The 17632-nt window shown below is 39.1% G+C and overlaps 1 protein-coding gene across 1 annotated transcript in view; it reads left to right on the forward strand.

Moving 5' to 3' along the window:
- The window catches only part of LOC114503423 (phospholipid-transporting ATPase FetA-like), a 77772-nt gene that overhangs the window by 27036 nt on the left and 33104 nt on the right, over positions 1-17632 (forward strand). The window contains exons 7-10 of the mRNA XM_028521003.2: positions 226-296; positions 1343-1425; positions 2260-2418; positions 5447-5535. Coding sequence (XP_028376804.1) covers positions 226-296; positions 1343-1425; positions 2260-2418; positions 5447-5535 — 402 coding nt within the window. The remainder of the gene's footprint in view (positions 1-225; positions 297-1342; positions 1426-2259; positions 2419-5446; positions 5536-17632) is intronic.

Genomic DNA, 17632 nt, shown 5'->3' on the forward strand with positions numbered 1-17632 from the left:
AGTTTGTTCTTGTCCACCTCTCACTATAGCTACAGGTAATGTGAGGCTTCTTAATCAGAGGGGTGTATGGTAGCAGTGACAGGTCCTAGACAAAGAAAGTAAACCAAATGTCTATAAAATTCTTAGGATGAACATCTGTTCCTGAGGTAACTGCTCTTGTCACACTGCAGTGTTAAAAGTCTGCCTTTCTGCTTTCCTTATTTCCTCTGACTTTTCTGACCACAGGCTGACATACTGTTACTCTCTAGCAGTGAGCCCTACAGTTTGACGTATGTAGAAACAGCAGAACTGGATGGGTAAGTGTTCCCTCTTTAATGATCCATTAAGGTGACCAAGCCAGCTTAGAGTGACTTTTCATGGAGGGAGAACGTGATGCAGAGAATGAACTTTATTCTCAGATCAAAGTACCGAAGAGGCTAGAAATATCCAGATAAGATAGGAGGCCAGACTCTTGGACCTCAAGTCTAAAGCCAAGCTTTAAATAGCAATAATTGAGCTTTCACTGGGTGAATACCTGGGCAAATAAACTCCCTATTCTCTATCTCTAAACCGAGACACTCTGTCTGGTGGTATTTAATAATGCTGAGTGACAGGAAAGAGGTTAACAGAACTATAAAATTTCAGAATAGAGTTCCAAAGTCTCCAGGGGTGAAAAATGAGTATGGAGGTAATTATTTACTGATCAAACACCATCTTCTATAAAGGATTTAAGGTAGAAATTCATTAGAATGCAATAGCTAAGGCCTTAGGAGGGTAGAGACTGTCCGTCTTCAGAGAGCTTGTCTTGTAGAGTTCTATATGGATCTGCATTCTTACAACTATTCCTCTTGGTGCCCACAAGCTTTGTGAAATATGGCTTCTATTTTTGCTTCTGTCTCAGTGCATTCTTGTATTAGCAAATGGCTAACTGGGATCCCTTCATGACTTCTATAAACATTTGTGAAGTAAGAAGTATGTTTACTTGAAGGTGTGTGCAGGTTTTTATCAGGACATGCTCCTTATTCTTGAGTAGAGCAGGCACCTCGTCCATATTGTTTTGTGATGTCTCTTCAGCTTGAGCACCTGTCCAGCAAGATCTTGTGGGCTGGTTACGAGAGTAGGGATGTGTTGCAGTGGGAGAGGGGAGTCAGTACGCTAACACCACTGTCTTTCTAGAGCCATCCCACCACAGTAATGTCCTTGAAAGAGAATAGTGGGAGTGACTCATGCTGCTCCAACCTATAGCCCAAGCTCTGTTGGCAACATCTACTTTCTAAAACTCCATGAAAATGTAGGAGAAACTGGACCTGTGGTGCTGTTGTGTGTGTGCCCTGTATGCTGGTGACTGTGTCCTTTACTCTAGTGAAACGAACCTGAAAGTGAAACAGGCCATCTCAGTTACCAGTCAGATGGAAGCTGACTTGAAGCTGCTGTCTGCCTTTGATGGTGAGTTAGCATATAGCTTGCCCACCCACATTTTGATCAGTAGAGGACTGGTTAAATAAAGTATGGTGCATTCATACAGTGAACTCTATATAACTTTTTTTATTGTTGTTCAATTACAGTTGTCCCCATTTTCCCCCCGCCATTACACTCCCCTGCCCTACCTACCCCCACCTCCCACATTCAATCCAATTTTTTAAGAGCAATATTCAAATTGGTATTTATTGACATGGGAAAAATATTTACAAGATATTCATAAGTAGAAAAATATTACAATAGACTGTTTAGTATATATAGCATAAACTCACTTTTTGAAATATGTATATGTTTATGAGTACATGTATAGAAATATTTGGAAGGATGTATTTCAAAAGGTGTTAAGAGCTCTTATCTCTAGGCAATGGGTAAATTTAACTTCTTTCTCCTTTTAATATTGTATATATATTTACAAAGGCCATATTTTGCTTTACTAATCAGGAAAAGCTCAGATTATTTTCATTTTGAAAAAATATTAGGTTTTCTTTAAGTAGTTTTTTAATTTTTTCAGGTTTAGAGTTCATATGATCTGACAGTACTGATAGTGATAAGTTATCACGCAGGTTTTTCTCATCCATGACACTCTCTGGGTAACCCATGTCACAAATACAGTTACTCCTCTCTGATGCCCAGGAACCTTTGTCTGCCTTTCTAAATGGGGTGGGTAAGAAATGTGTAGCATCTGAAAGAGGATAGAAAAAAGATGTGTATGTATTTTGAAAGAGATGTTTTCCTATTTTGTGTTAAACCTCCTTCTACCTAAGATTACAGAACCAGAGCTCATACTTTTTCCTTTTCCAGGAGAAGTGAGGTGTGAATCTCCCAATAACAAGTTGGACAGATTCACAGGAATACTGACTTATAAGGGAAAAAGCCACATCCTGGACCATGACAAGCTGCTGCTCCGAGGATGCGTCATCAGGAATACAGACTGGTGCTATGGCTTAGTGATTTATACTGGTACGTCTCCCTGGAGTCCCAGCCAGCTGGTTGCAATTCATGGCCAGATTGTGGGTGCTTGAGTTTCAGGATGTAGATAGTACTCAAATATATATCAGAATACTATGGCTTTGAGACAGATAGAAGGGGATGGATGGATGGATGGATGATTTAAGAAAAAAAGTTTTAACCTAAGCACCCCAATGTTCATAGCAGCGCAATTTATAATAGCCAAGTGCTGGGAAGCAACCTAAGTGCCCATCAGTAAATCAGTGGATCAAAAAACTCTGGTACATTTACACAATAGAATACTCCACAGCAGAAAGAAGAAAGGAGTTCCTACCCTTCACAACAGCATGGATGGACCTGGAGAGCATTATCCTAAGTGAAATAAGCCAGGTGGTGAAAGACAAATACCATATGATCTCACCTATAAGTGGGACCTAATCAACAAAACAAACAAGCAAGCTAAACATAACCAGAGACATTGAAAGAACAAATTGACAGTAACCAGAGGGGAGGTGGAAAGGGACAGTGAGGGAGAAAGAGGGAAGGGTCATCAAAGAACATGTCTAAAGGACACATGGACAAAGCCAAAGAGGGGTGGGATCGAGCGGGGGAGGTGGGGATGGCTGGGGATGGGGGGAGTGGTGGGGAGGAAATGGAGACAACTGTACTTTAACAACAATAAAATAATTTTAAAGAAGTAAAATATGCTTACTAAAAAAAAAAACAAAAAAACCTTTTTCTCCAAGCAATGAGCTGTCAACATATCAGTGCTGCCATTGTTAGAGGAAGGCTTTGTGTTCTAAGACCACAGGGCATTCATGAGTCTTTCCAATCAGATCTGGACACAAGAGAAGGCATACATAGAGAAGTACACATAGAATTGGTGTGTAAAAGGGGCATTTTTGAAAAGGGAGAGTGTACATGTGGGTTATTCCCATGAGGAGAGAATAAACACAGTGCTCATTATAGAGAAGAATATAAAATACAGTATGAAGGGTTCATGCCAGAGGAAAGGCAAAAGTGGAATGTTAGCCAGTGGCCCCTCTTGAGATGCCCTTTAGAACCATAATCCCTTATACTTAGTGAGGGATTTTCTTGGGCTATGATGTGGCTTGGGAAAATGACAGAACCTTCGGTGCTGCCCTATGCCCTCAGTTACTGTGGGCAGTGCTGACAGCAACCACGGTGAGAAGATGGGGATCCTGAAGATATCAAGGAAGACTTACCACAGTGAACTCAACTCAGAGCCCCCCTTCTAGATAATTTACTCCTAGACAGGGGACCCTAGATGCCTCACTTCTGTGGAAAATAATGGAATCCAAACCCTAGAGAGAAGCTTAAGAGTCTATGGAGGCCTTGGTGGAACTTTCTTCCTTGACTTTTGACCTGTAAGTGGCAGCTTCTAGGCTGCCTAGTCCTCCCAAACACAAAAGATTTGAAGTAGACTTTTTTTAATTGTACTTAAGCAGGTACCCACACACATCATCACACATAAAAAGCTCAATTTTCAGCCCTGGCTGGTGTAGCTCAGTGGATTGAGTGTGGGCTGCAAACCAAAGCATTGCAGGTTCGATTCCCAGTCAGGGTACATGCCTGGGTTGCAGGCCACAGCCCCCAGCAACCACACATTGATATTTCTCTCTCTCTTTTTCTCCCTCCCTTCTCTCTCTAAAAATAAATAAATAAAATCTTTAAAAAAAAAGAGCTCAATTTTCAGCAAAATATCTTTTCCCTAAAGCAACAGCAGTGAGGTTACCAACTAGCACAAGTCAGGTTAAAGTTTCCCTCCAACTCTTTGTTGGTTACATGGTAGTGAAAATCTCTGGGGTCTTTGGAAAGCCCAAAACAGAGGTGAACTGATGAGAGGTATGCAGTGCAGAATTGAGTTCTTCCTGCTACATGATGTGAAAGTGCCACTGTGATTTCCACATTCTCCTTGAAACCTGGGGTAGAGGCAGTCTTTCTGTGAACCCCTGGAAGGTACTGTCCCTTGTAGCTTTCAGTCTCTCAGCTGAACTTCTCATTAGTTCAGGCCCTTCAAAGAGTGCTTAAAAGGGAAGAATGGCATAGCTTTTACACAGCATTCTTGGTGTTTGTCCACATACCAGGGAAGTTCTAGCTCCCCTTATATCAACATTGATGAAATTCCTTCATTAGAGTACATGTAAAAATAATAAACAGAATGTAAAAGGCCAGAGAAATTGCTACTTACACTTTCTTCTAAACTCTTCTCTGCAAAACCCTGGTCAGGTAGTTCCATTTGTTAGAGCATCACACCAATATGCGAAGGTTGTGGGTTTGTTCCTAGTCAGGGCACGTATAAGAAGTAATCAATGAATGCATAAATAAGTGTAACAAGTGTCTCTCCTCCTCTCTCTCTCTCTCTCAAATATCAATAAATAAAAATTATTTAACAAAAATACAGTAAACTTTTCTCTATAGCTGTATCTCTGGTCAGTAATTTCCAGCTTGCCCCTTGGCCATTAAAAGCTTTTTACCTCTGCTTACTCTCTGCCCTATCAGGAAAAATATGGAGTCTCTGTCTCTCAGCCCCAGAGAAGTCTTAGATTCCCAGCTTCCGTCTCAGAAGAAATCACTGCCATTGCCTTTTCTTTTCTCTCTTTCCAAATTAGAAACTATAAACAGAACCTGGTCCAACAGTGCCCCGCCCCCCCCCCCAAAATGGTGGTAATCTCCTTATCAGAAAATCCCCTTTCTAAAGTAAACCAGTTAGTGATGAGTGAGAAGATTGTGGCTCCTATTCTGACTTAGCTCATCTGTGAAACACTACACGTCTAAGGTGCTGCAGCAAGAGAGGCCAGCATTACTGCACTTTGCAGAAGTGATTGGAATTATCCTTAGAAACAAACTTTCTGTTCTTTGAGTTACTGGCACCAACTATGGGCCTTTCTCCAGGACTTTACTCCCTAGGACTGGAAAGAAGTTTGATTAGGTGACCCTAAAGGTACATTCCAACCCAATTTCAAGCCTCTGAGTATATTCCATATTCTAAGAGCTGATGTCTCCCTGTTTCACTTAGGACCAGACACCAAATTAATGCAGAACAGTGGGAAGTCCTCCTTCAAACGGACACACATAGACCATCTCATGAATGTCCTTGTGCTCTGGGTGAGTTAAAAGACTTTTTTTCTATTTACTTACAAATAGGCATACTTCCCTCCCTGCCGTGGGAGTAGCTGGTATTTCCAACTTGGAATTTAGTTGTTTGAAAATCTCAAGAAGTCAGTCTTTAGAACCCCGCATATTAATTAATACCTGAAGCAGGAAAGAACATAGCCAATTAATAAGGGATTCTCTAGTTTACACCTCTGCCATAGAGGACAGTCATGATTTTTTAGAATGGATCAAGGACCCTGCTTTATATTTTTAATTTTTTTCATTGTATTTTTATCCCATTACCATTTAGTCTTTTTTTGCCCCCTCCCCCTCAAAGACCCTGCTTTAGAAATTAAGACATATTTTTATTTTTTCATAACCAGTTGCACTCATGACCACTTTAATAAAACCTTACTTAGCTAATAGGACACCTTATTTGAACTGATGATTTTCAAACTGTTTCCTCAGGGGGGTCAAAGGGCTGCTGTAGGGGAAAGAGAGGTGATGAATTGAATTTTGTTCTAGCTGCCTCATTCTGAGGTTCCTGCTTCAAAAAGAGCAGCTTCATGTTTATCTGTTCTTAAGATTTCAGTTAGAAAATAGAGGATTCTGCTGCTAATAATTTAAATTTGGAGAGCACTACAATAGAAAATAATCAGCTTTGATGACAGAAGTTTAAATTAAAGGCTAATTAACCATTTATTTTCTTTCCAATCATACACAAGTTGCCTTTATTCTTGTTAGATACAGACATTACTTTCTTCACTTATATGATTTCTCTGCATAACCAAGCATTCCAGTGCTGCCTGTACTTGATTACGTGAATTTTCATTTTTATTTTCACTCCACTGCTTAGATTCTGAAAATTCAAAAATGCCTTTTCTTTCTGTACATTTCTCATAAATATCTGAATTATAAACTGTGTATTCTCCATTGTTTATTATAGAAAATATCATATTTCTTTTTCTAAACACTTTGGATTTAGTAAATGGGTTTTACTAAACTTTTACTAAAAAATTAGGAAGGTTTATTCAGCTTTGAGATCAAAAACTGATATCCACTGTCTTTCTCTTTCTACTGCTATTTGCATAGCTTTCAGCAGCTGAAACGAAGTGACATTTCCTGGTTTCTTGATGAGGAGGATGAACTACAGCTGAAAATTTAGAAAGGCAACACAGGCAAATATACCTTTTGGTAATATTAGGGACATGTATCATGAGACATTGAGCTAGGTCATTCAGCCTAGGCCTGTCTTCAAAACAGGATGTCTCCCATGCACCCAGGAAAGTCCAACTACCTTTTCACCTATCTTGTGTGTGTGTGTGTGTGTGTGTGTGTGTGTGTGTTGGTTCAATATGGTGAAAGCTATTTATTGATATATTAATTCAGTTCTTCTACTTAGCAGAGTTAGCAAAAATAAGGCTTGCAGAAGTTTTACCCCAAGAAAAGTAACTCATTCATCTGACAATGACTTGCCAGTTTCCAAATCCATCTTGAGCTGTAACCACAGTCCAACCTACATCTGTGAGTCTTGATGATGATGTGGGATTGTTTGCCAATCGGGTTGCCAATAGTTCACTTGACATAGTATTATCTACATGTGAAAGTTTAACAGCATTCTAAAGGAGTGTGTTGAAAAACATGATATTATATGACCTGTACTCCCTCCAAAAGATAGTAGATATAGATCAGATATGTGATTTGTGAATTTTTTTTTATTTTAATCATTGTTCAAGTACAGTTTTCTCCCTTTTACTCCCAATCCAGCCCACCCACCCAACCCTCCCGACTTCCCTCCCATTACCACCCTCCCCCTAGTTTTTGTCCATGTGTCCTTTAAATTTGTTCCTGTAAACCCTTCCCATTGTCCCCTGAAATTCCCTCTTCTCTCCCCTGTGGTCACTGTCAGCCTGTCCTCTATTTCAGTGTCTTTGGTTATATTTTGCTTGTTTCTTTGTTTTGTTGTTTAGGTTCCTGTTAAAGGTGAGATCATATGGTATTTGTCTTTCACTGCCTGGCTTGTTTCACTTAGCATAATGCTCTCCAGCTCCATCCAAGCTGTTGCAAAGGGTAGGAGCTCCTTCTTTCTTTCTGCTGCATAGAATTCCATTGTGTAAATGTACCATAGTTTTTTGATCCATTCATTTACTGATGGGCATCTAGGTTGCTTCCAGCACCTAGCTATTGTAAATTGTGCTGCTATGAACATCGAGGTGCAAAGGTTCTTTTGGATTGGTGTTTTAGTGCTCTTAGGATAGAGTCCCAGCAGTGGAATTGCTGGGTCAAAAGGCAAATCCATTTTTAGTTTTCTGGGGAAGTTCCATACTGCTTTCCATATCTTAAGGAGAGTGATAATACTTGATATCTGTAGAGGACCTTTAACTTTCTAGAATATTTTCACATAACTAACTGCAGCCTTACTACATCCATGAACAATAAGCAAATGAAAAAGTATTGTAGCTTTTTGACAAACATGCAAAGTGAGACGCAGTAAAGACAAATGTCATAAATAAAATCCCACAGAAAAGTAATGGTAAAGACAGAACTATGACTCATCAAGTCATCAAGTTCTATTTCCTAAGAATCTATTATACTCCCAATACATGCCAGATGTGGGGAGAATCATAAGGATGTAAAAAACCTGGGTCCAAGCCTCAAATGTTTACGTTCCCTTTGGGGGGAAAGGGAAACAATATGTGCCAGATACTTTACATACATAAAACTATACAATAGTTGTATCTATGCATCTAGACATGATTTTTCAGGGTCAATGCTATTTCTGTTATACTTGCTGTCTCCCTGAGGAGACAAAATTAAAACACGTGACAAGTCCTGTTTAACATGGCAGATTGACCACATGTGAAGAACATGTAAAATTAAAAAGAAGATTCTAAAAGCTTCCAGGGAGAAATAAAAGGTAATATATAAGGATCAGAAATCAGACAACATTTGGCCTTCTCACCTGCAACAGCAGAAAATAAATATGAATGCCTTTAAAAGTCTGCCAGAAAATTATTTTTTAGCCTATAGTTCTAAATCCAATGAAACAATCAATAAAATGCAAATGTAAAAAAATTTCTGTATGTGCAAACTCAAAAAAAGTGTACTCATCATATACCCTCTCTTAGGAAGCTTCTAGTGTATACTCAAGCAAAACAAGAGAGTAACTCAAGAAAGAAGATAGGGAAGCCGGGAGACATGGGAGCAATAAAAGAAAGTCCTAGGATGACAGCTGAGTAGCAGGCAGAGAACACCGGAGCATATTAGAGCAGGAGCACAGAGGGGTCTGCTCAGCCTGTGGCAAGGTTCAGGCGGCAGAGAGGTGGTGTAAATGCCAGGGGCGGCTAAGCTGGCAGAGTAGTTCCTGTGAGTTCCTACATTTGTGAGGTCATTCATGCTGTGCTCTTTCCTTTGGAAAGTATGGAATATTAGTTGGGTGCTCCGTTCACTTTGGGGCATCCAGTTTAAGAAGAACATTGAGACTTCCCATTCCTAACGTAATGACTGTAAAGAAGTACAAACAGGAAATAAATACCTAACTGCCATGACACAGGATGAAGAACCATGAGCAGACCTGAGATGCTGATGAGTTTTGGAAGGGAGAAAGTAGGTAGATCATACTAACAGATAAACCAGAGTAGCGAAAGCCTCAGTGGAAATACATTCTTCTTTTTTTTATTACATTTTATTGATTATTCTATTATAGTTGTCCTGATTTTTCCCCCTTTGTCCCTCTCCACCCAGCACCCCCCACTCCCTGAGGCAATCCCCCCACCATTGTTCATGTCCATAGGTCATGTGTATAAGTTCTTTGGCTACTCCATTTCCTACACTGTACTTTACATCCCCATGGCTGTTCTGTAAGTACCTATTTCTGCTTCTTAATCCCTTCACCTCACCATCCATTCCCCAACATCCCCCTCCCATCTGGAAACCATGCAAATGCTCTCCATATCCATGATCTATCTCTGTTCTTCTTGTTTGCTTAGTTTGTTTTTTAGATTCAAGTGTTGTTAGATATGTATTTTTGCCATTTTATTATCCATAGTTTTGACCTTCTTTTTTAAATAAGCCCTTTTAACATTTCATATAATGATGGTTTGGTGATGATGAACTCCTTTAGTTTTTTTTTTTTAAGATTTTATTTATTTATTTTTAGAGAGGGAAGGGAGGGAGATAGAGAGAGAGAGAAACATCAATGTGCAGTTGCTGGGGGTTATGGCCTACAACCCATGCATGTACCCTGGCTGGGAATTGAACCTGGGACACTTTGGTTCCCAGCCCGTGCTCAATCCACTGAGCTATGCCAGCCAGGGCCTCCTTTAGTTTTTTCTTATCTCTTTACCTGCCCTTTGATTCTAAATGATAGCTTTGCTGGATAGAGCAATGGTGGCTGTAGTCCCCTGCTTTTCATCACTTTGAATATTTCTTGCCAATCCCACTGGTCTGCAAAGTTTCTTTTGAGAAATCAGCTGACAGTCTTCTGGGAACTCCCCTGTATATAACTAACTTCTTTTCTCTTGATATTTTCAGATTCTGTCCTTATCTTTAATCTTGGGTAACTTAATTATGATGTGTCTTGGTATGTTTCTTCTTGGATACAAGGAGTGCCCATAAGACTATAAGCCGATTTCTCAAAAGAAACCTTGTAGGCAAGCAGGGACTGAAAAGATATATTCAAAGTCATGAAAGGCAAGGACCTACATCCAAGATTACTTTATCCAGTAAAGCTCTCATTTAGGATGGGAGGGCAGATAAAGTGTCTCTCAGATAAGGTAAAGTTAAAGGAGTTCATTATCACCAAGCCTTTATTACATGAAATGTTAAAGGGAGACAGACCACGCAACCCAGGGTTCCAGTGCCAGAACTAAAGCCTCAAAACTTCTGACTGAGAAAACCTATGGGGGTTGAAGTGGCAGAATAAACTCTCAGCCTCACAGAAGAGTTCATTGGAGGGACCCACAGGGTCCTAGAATGTAAACACCCACCCTGGAATTAGAACCAGAGGGGCCCAATTCGTTTGTGGGTAGTGGAGGAAGTGACTGAAGGCCAGCTGAGGGCTGACCAAGAGGCATTCTTCCCTCTTGGACCCGTCTCCAACATACAGAGCCACAATGCAGCGACAGGAATTGCTCCACCCTGGCGAATACATAAGGCTTCACCCCTTACTGCATAACAGGTTCACGGAGACCAAAAAAAAAAAAAAAAAAATGGCCCAAATGAAAGAACAGATCAAAGCTCCAAAAAAAAAAAAAAATACAACTAAGTGATGAAGAGATAGCCAACCTATCAGATACAGAGTTCAAAACACTGGTAATCAGGATGCTCACAGAAAAGGTTGAATATGATCACAAAATAGAGGGAAAAGTGAAGTCTAGGAAAAGTGAAATAAAGGAAAATGTACAGAGAACCAATGGTGAAAGGAAGGAAACAGGAACTCACATCAATGGTTTGGAGCAGAAGGAAGAAACAAGAATTCAAAAACATGAGGAGAGGCTCAGGAAACTATGGGACAACTAAATGTTCCAACATCTGAATCATAGGGGTGTCAGAAGGAGAATAGGAAGAGCAAGAAATTGAAAACTTATTTGAACAAATATGAGGGAGAACTTCCCCATTCTGGCAAAGGAAATAGACATGCAAATCTGGGAAGCACAGAGAGTCCCAAAGAAGTTGGACCCAAGGAAGCACACACCAAGGCACGTCACAATTACATTACCCAACATTAAAGATAAGGAGAGAATCTTAAATGCATCAAGAGAAAAGGGTATAGTTACCATCAATGCAGTTCCCATAAGTCTATCAGCTTATTTCTCAAAAGAAACCTTACAGGCAAGAAGGGGCTGGAAAGTATTCAAAGTCATGAAAGGCAATGACCTACATCCAAGATGACTCTATCCAGCAAAGCTATCATTTAGAATGGAAGTACAGGTAAAGTGCTTCCCAGATTAGGTCAAGTTAAAGGGGTTCATCATCACCAAGCCCTTATTATATGAAATGTTAAAGGGGCTTATCTAAGAAAAAGAAGATGATCAAAACTGTGAACAGTAAAATGACAACAAACACAACTATCAAGAACTGAACCTAAAAAAAAATCCCATATAACAAACTAAACAAATAACTAGAACAGGAACAGAACCACAGAAATGGAGATCACATGGAGGGTTATCAGCAAGGGAGAGGGAGGAGGGAGGAGAATGGGGGAAGAGGTACAGGGAATAAGAAGCATAAATGGTAGGTGCAAAATAGACAGGGGGGTGTGCTTAAGAATAGTATAGGAAATGGAGAAGCCAAAGAACTCACATGTACGACCCATGGACATGAACTAAGGTGGCAGAATGCTGGTGGGGGGCAGGGGGCAGCAACCCGGGAGTGCAGGATAGAGGGGAATCAAGGGGAGGAAAAAAATGGGACAATTGTAATAATATAATCAATAAAATGTTTTTTTTTTAAAAAGAAGATACCATGGATAAAATGAACCACAACTAAAAGAACAAAATGAAAGAAACAGTGGGAGATTAATGCCTGGAGAGACAGCTGCTGAGCCCTTGAACTAATGAACAAGTCTGTAATGGAATGATAAATGTATTTTCCTGAACTGACATCAGACCTAATGTTGTACTCCCCTTTCCTCCTTTATTTGGTTAAATTGTAGGCAGATTTCTTTTTACCTACAATTTTTCCAATGGTTTTTAATGATGTAACTCCTCTTTCCCCTTTGCCCAAGGACCTCATTCTTTAATAAAGCCTATTATTTTGGCATGTTTCTAGTAGGGTGCAAAAGAAATGTGTACCAGTGTAACTGTTATTTTATATTAACTGTATACATATGCTTGACTTGGATAATAAAATAGTTTTATGATTTTAGCTACTTTGGCCATTTGGTTATATCATTTGTGACAGAATAATGTGAAGCTAAAGTAATTGCTAAGCTCTGAATGGAAATTACATGTTCAAGAAAATTAATTGCCTCTGCTTTATTATGTGCTCAAAATAGGTCATTGAAAGTACTCAGCATTGAACTTGTGTTTAAGAGTATTGTTGCTTTAATCCAGTATGTTTGTTTATAGAAAGCAAAACAAAGGGGGAATGTTGAGTAGAAAGAAATATTAAAATGTTTTTAAGTATTCTGTATTGCTACTGTTTTGGAATTTACCCATTTATGAGCTCCAAAGATAAATTTTTAATGAAATAAAAAAATAAAATAAAGTAGCTATCCCTACCAAGATCTTTCTTAACCTCTTTTATTTTTCTCACAGCAGTTAACCACTATTTAAGTTGTATTTTTCCATTTCTTAACTTGTCTGTTGCCCACCTATCTCCACAGGACTATAAAGTCTCTGAGAGTAAGGACATTGTCTTTTCTCACCACTGTGTTCTCAATCCCTAGAACAATGCCTGACACGTAATAGGGGCTTCATTATTGTTTGCTGGTTGTTGGAAATAGTGAGTATCTGAGCTACCAAATTAATGAGCCTCTAGGTAGAGCTTATGTCATACCCATCTCCCTACTCGTGGAAGTGCCTTGCACAGAGTAGTGCTCAGGAAGTATCTTTGAATGGTTATTAAATAAAGAAATGTTCTTGAATTAGCTGGGTTCTTATCAGCTCGGCAGTTTTACATGGTGTTCTTGCCAGGACATTGTTAATATAGTTAGATGTAATCGCATTTCTTGAAGTTGAAGCAAAAATCCTTCCTGATTTAAATACTTTTTCCCATTTTTGGAAATGTTTCTTAGCAGAACATCTGGCAGACACCAGAAGCATGTTTAGCAAAGCAGCTGAGCCCACAGCTGAACTAGAGTTTGATCCCTCTCCCTCTCCCCACTGACCAGAGCTGGCAGTGGCAATGCCATCTGCACACTGGTCTGCTAAGTACTCTGGGTATATTTGTGGGACAGAGAAGCAGAGTGCTTGAGATTGGAATGATGCCAGAAATCCAGGATACACTTCTGGGATAAGGCACAATGAAAAGCACAGATGTAAAGGACCAAAGGAACAAGGAGTACTTAAACCTGGGAGCCCCACTGTGACAGTAATGACCTTAGTTCTTGGTCATTTTTGTCAAGAATGACAAAATTGAGTATCATTTCAGCCTTGACTAGAACCACTGTTTGCTAAATGAGAGGCTGTCTGCTCGAGGGTCTTTGGTCTGACTGGCTCTGGTAATAAACAAATAACCTCTGGGGTTTGTAGCAACACTAATTTTTTATTTCTTCCTATAGAAAGGAAGCAAAGTAGCCCTGGCTGGCATAGCTCAGTGGATTGAGCGCAGGCTGCAAACCAAAGTGTCGCAGGTTCGATTCCCAGTCAGGCCACATACCTGGGTGGCAGGCCACGGCCCCCAGCAACTGCACATTGATGTTTTTCTCTCTCTTTCTCCCTCCCTTTCCTCTCAAAAAATAAGTAAATAAATCTTAAAAAAAAAGAAAGGAAGCAAAGTGAAACTTTAAGAGACTAAGTACTAATAAACTCCATCACAATAATAAGAAACACAGACCATGTGTAAGGACTCAGAAAGCTTCAAGATGGCAGGAAAAGCTCTGGGAATGAGGAAAGAGCACATTTTGTCCTGCCCCTGAAGGTCTCATGCTGATGGGGAAGCCCTGTCCTTTGGGGGGTGGTCTGATAGTGGTGATCTTCCTTTCTACTGGGTCAGCGTGAGCAGCTAGATCTGGCCTGGGGGATGCATAGTCTAACAGTGGAGGCAGGGCACACCAGTGGAAGCCACAGGTAGTTCTCAGTTATCCAGGCAATACAGATGGAGCCAGGGTGTTGGAGGTCACCCTACAATCTTCTCCCACAGCTCCAAAGGGTTTAAAATGATTTATTCTAATAATGTCATAAACATATTTATATTTATAGGTATAATGGTAATAATTTATTCTAATTATTTTACCTTTCCCTAATAGAGCTAATAACATAGGGCCTAGAGAAGTGGCAGGTAGAGGAATACAGTCCCAAATTCAATGTAGCCCACACAGATGATCCGAAAAGGAAGGCAGAGCCAGTAGAACTCATCCCTGAGGTTTGGTCAGCACCATGAGGAGAGCCTTGCTTTCACACGGCTCACTGAAGAGAAGGGTAAGGACGTGGGAGTCAGATCGAGAAGGAGAACCTCAGAGAGACCTTTATCTCAAAGAATTGAACTACTCAGTATGAGTCTGCATTAGACTGGGGGCCAGAGTAGATTTGCTTCTGTTCTATCTCACTCCTCCTCTGTTTTGTTCTCCCGCATCCATCACCCGGCTCTCAAATCTCATATATTAAATGATTTCAAGAATTTATTCCTAATTTTTAAGTGACAAAGGTATTATGGTTATGTGTTTAAATAAGATCCTTTAAAGATATATATTAAACTGTCTATAGATAAAATTATATAATGTGAGAAATTTGCCTAAAACAAAAAGGAGGGCATGAGAACAGGAGATTTGGATGAAATAAGGCTGGCCATGAATTGATAATTGCTGAAACTGGGCAATGCGTACGTAGGAGGTCATTGTACTATTTATATACCTTATTTTTTGGACCATAAGATGCCCCTGAGTTTTAGAGGAGGAAAATAGGAAAAATTTTGAAGCAAAAAAATGTGATAAAATATTTAATAACATAAATAACATAATATTTTACCAATGTAAATGTAAACAGAACTCAATAGCAGCATTAACAACCATTATTCCTCCCGGTGGGCGGGGGGGGGGGGGGGGGTGCATCTTATAGTCCAAAAAATATGGTACCTAAATACATGTTTGAAAATTTTCATAATAGTTTATTAAAATTTCATTTTCTGAGAACGATCCTAGTTAGACCTACTCTTCCTGCCTTTCTCTTTTGTCTTCAAATACTTTCGCATCAGTGATTCAAAGATGAGACCTTCAATAATCAGCAGTGGGGATAGATTGTTTTCAGGTAACCACACTGTGTGACAAGGGACACAGGTTTGGACATCATTCAGTAGACTTAGAGGACGTTCACAATACTCTCACATGTGTATTCTGCAGAGGCATGAGGGCATATAATGCCTGGTAGAATGTAAAATTGTAATTACTTTGCAAACCATTTGGTGGGTTGGTTATTTATTAAATTTGAGAGAGAGAGAGACATCAATTTGTTGTTCTACTTATTCATGCATTCATTGGTTGCTTCTTGATTGTACCATGACTGGAAATGAAACTCACACCTTGCAAGATCAGGGACAATGTTCTAATCAACTGAGCTACTCAGCCAGGGCTACCCATTTAGTAGTTTCTTAAAAAGTTAAATGTACATTTACTGTAGGACCCAGAAATTTCACCCCTAGATATTTACAAAAGAAATAAAAACATATGTCTATGCAGCCTTGTACACAAATGTTCAATGCAGCTTTGTAATAGTCAAAAGCTGGAAAGAACCCAAATGTCCAATAAAAAAATAAATTAGAAACAAATTGTGTGGTATCCATACAATAGAATACTACTCAGCAATAAAAGGAAATGAACAATTGGTAAATGCAAAAACATGGGTGAATCCCAAAATAATTATGCTGAGTGAAAGAAGCCATATAAAAAAGAGTATATGCTATATGATTTTATTTACATAATTTTTAAAAAATGTTTTCCAACTTTGTTAAGGTGTAACTGACATATAACATTGTGTAAGCTTAAGGTGTACCACACAATGATTTGAAATGTACATATTGTGAAATGATTACCATAATAAGGTTAGTTAACACTTCAATCCCCTTGCAGAGGTATAATTTTTTATGGCAAGAACTTTGAAGATCCACACTCTTAGCAACTTTCAAATATGCAATGATTTACTAAATGAGAGGCTGTCTGCTCTTGAACTGTAGTCACCATACTGTACGTCATGTCCCCAAAACTTGTAAGTGGAAGTTTGTACCTTTGACCATCTTCACCCAATCCCCCTCAACAACCCCTGGCTTCTGGAAACCACCAATCTGCTCTCTGTTTTTATGAATTCGTTTCTTTTAGATTCCATATACAGGTGAAATTATACAATATTTGTCTTTGTTTGATTTACTTCACTTAGCATAATTCCCTCAAAGTTCATCCACATTGTCACAAATGGCAGAATTTCCTTCTTTTATGGCTGAATAATATTCCATTGTGTATATATATGATACCACATTTTCTTTATCTGTTCATCTGTTGATAGACAATTAGGTTATTTATATGTCTTGGCTAGTGGAAATGATGCTGCAATGAACATGGGGGTGTAAATATGTCTTAAAGAGAGTGATTTAATTTCCTTTGGATATACACTCAAAAGTGGAATTGCTGTTTTTATGTCAGTACCATACTGTTTTGATTACCATAGCTTTGTAATATAGTTTGAAATCAGGAGGTTGTGATGCATCCAGCTCTGTTCCTCTTTGTCAAAATTGCTTTGGCTATTCTGGGTCTTTCATGGTCCCATACAAATTTTAGGATTATTTTTCTATTTCTGTAAAAAATGTTATTGGCATCTTGATAGGGATTGCATTGAATCTATAGATAGCTTTGGGTAGTATGGACATTTTAACAATGTTAACTTTTCTGATACATGAACACAGGATATCTTTCCATTTACTTGTGTTTTCTTTGATTTTTTAAATTAATGCTTAAGTTGCACTTGATCATGGTGTATGATTCTTTTAATGCTCTGTTGAATTTAGTTTGCTACTATTTTGTTGAGAAGTGTTGTACCTATGTTCACCAGGAACATTGGCCTGTAGTTTTCTTTTCTTGTCTGAGTTTGGTACCTGGGTAATGCTGGCCTTGTAAAAGGAGTTCCAGAGTGTTATCTCTTCTTCCTCAAAGTTCTTTTTGAAACACAGTTCTCAAATTTGTCTTATTTCTCCTCTTCCTTGTCCTTCCATGACTTTCTCTCTCAACTTAATGGGAAGAAAATTGCGGTCATCTGGAGCAATAATCTTGGGTAAGAAGGTATCATCTTTAGTTTCAATTTTGCCTCCAGGTGGAATTCAGTTGGAAAGACTTATCGGGCCTTGTATGCTCAAGTTCTTAATTGTATCTCTTCCCCTTTAGTGTCTAAAAGTAATAGGCTTATTCAGTCCTTTGATAACCCAAATTTCTCCATATTCCTTTTCATTTCTGCTTATAAACTGG

The sequence above is a fragment of the Phyllostomus discolor genome, chromosome 3 (assembly GCF_004126475.2).
Source record: "Phyllostomus discolor isolate MPI-MPIP mPhyDis1 chromosome 3, mPhyDis1.pri.v3, whole genome shotgun sequence".
Taxonomy (NCBI): domain Eukaryota; kingdom Metazoa; phylum Chordata; class Mammalia; order Chiroptera; family Phyllostomidae; genus Phyllostomus; species Phyllostomus discolor.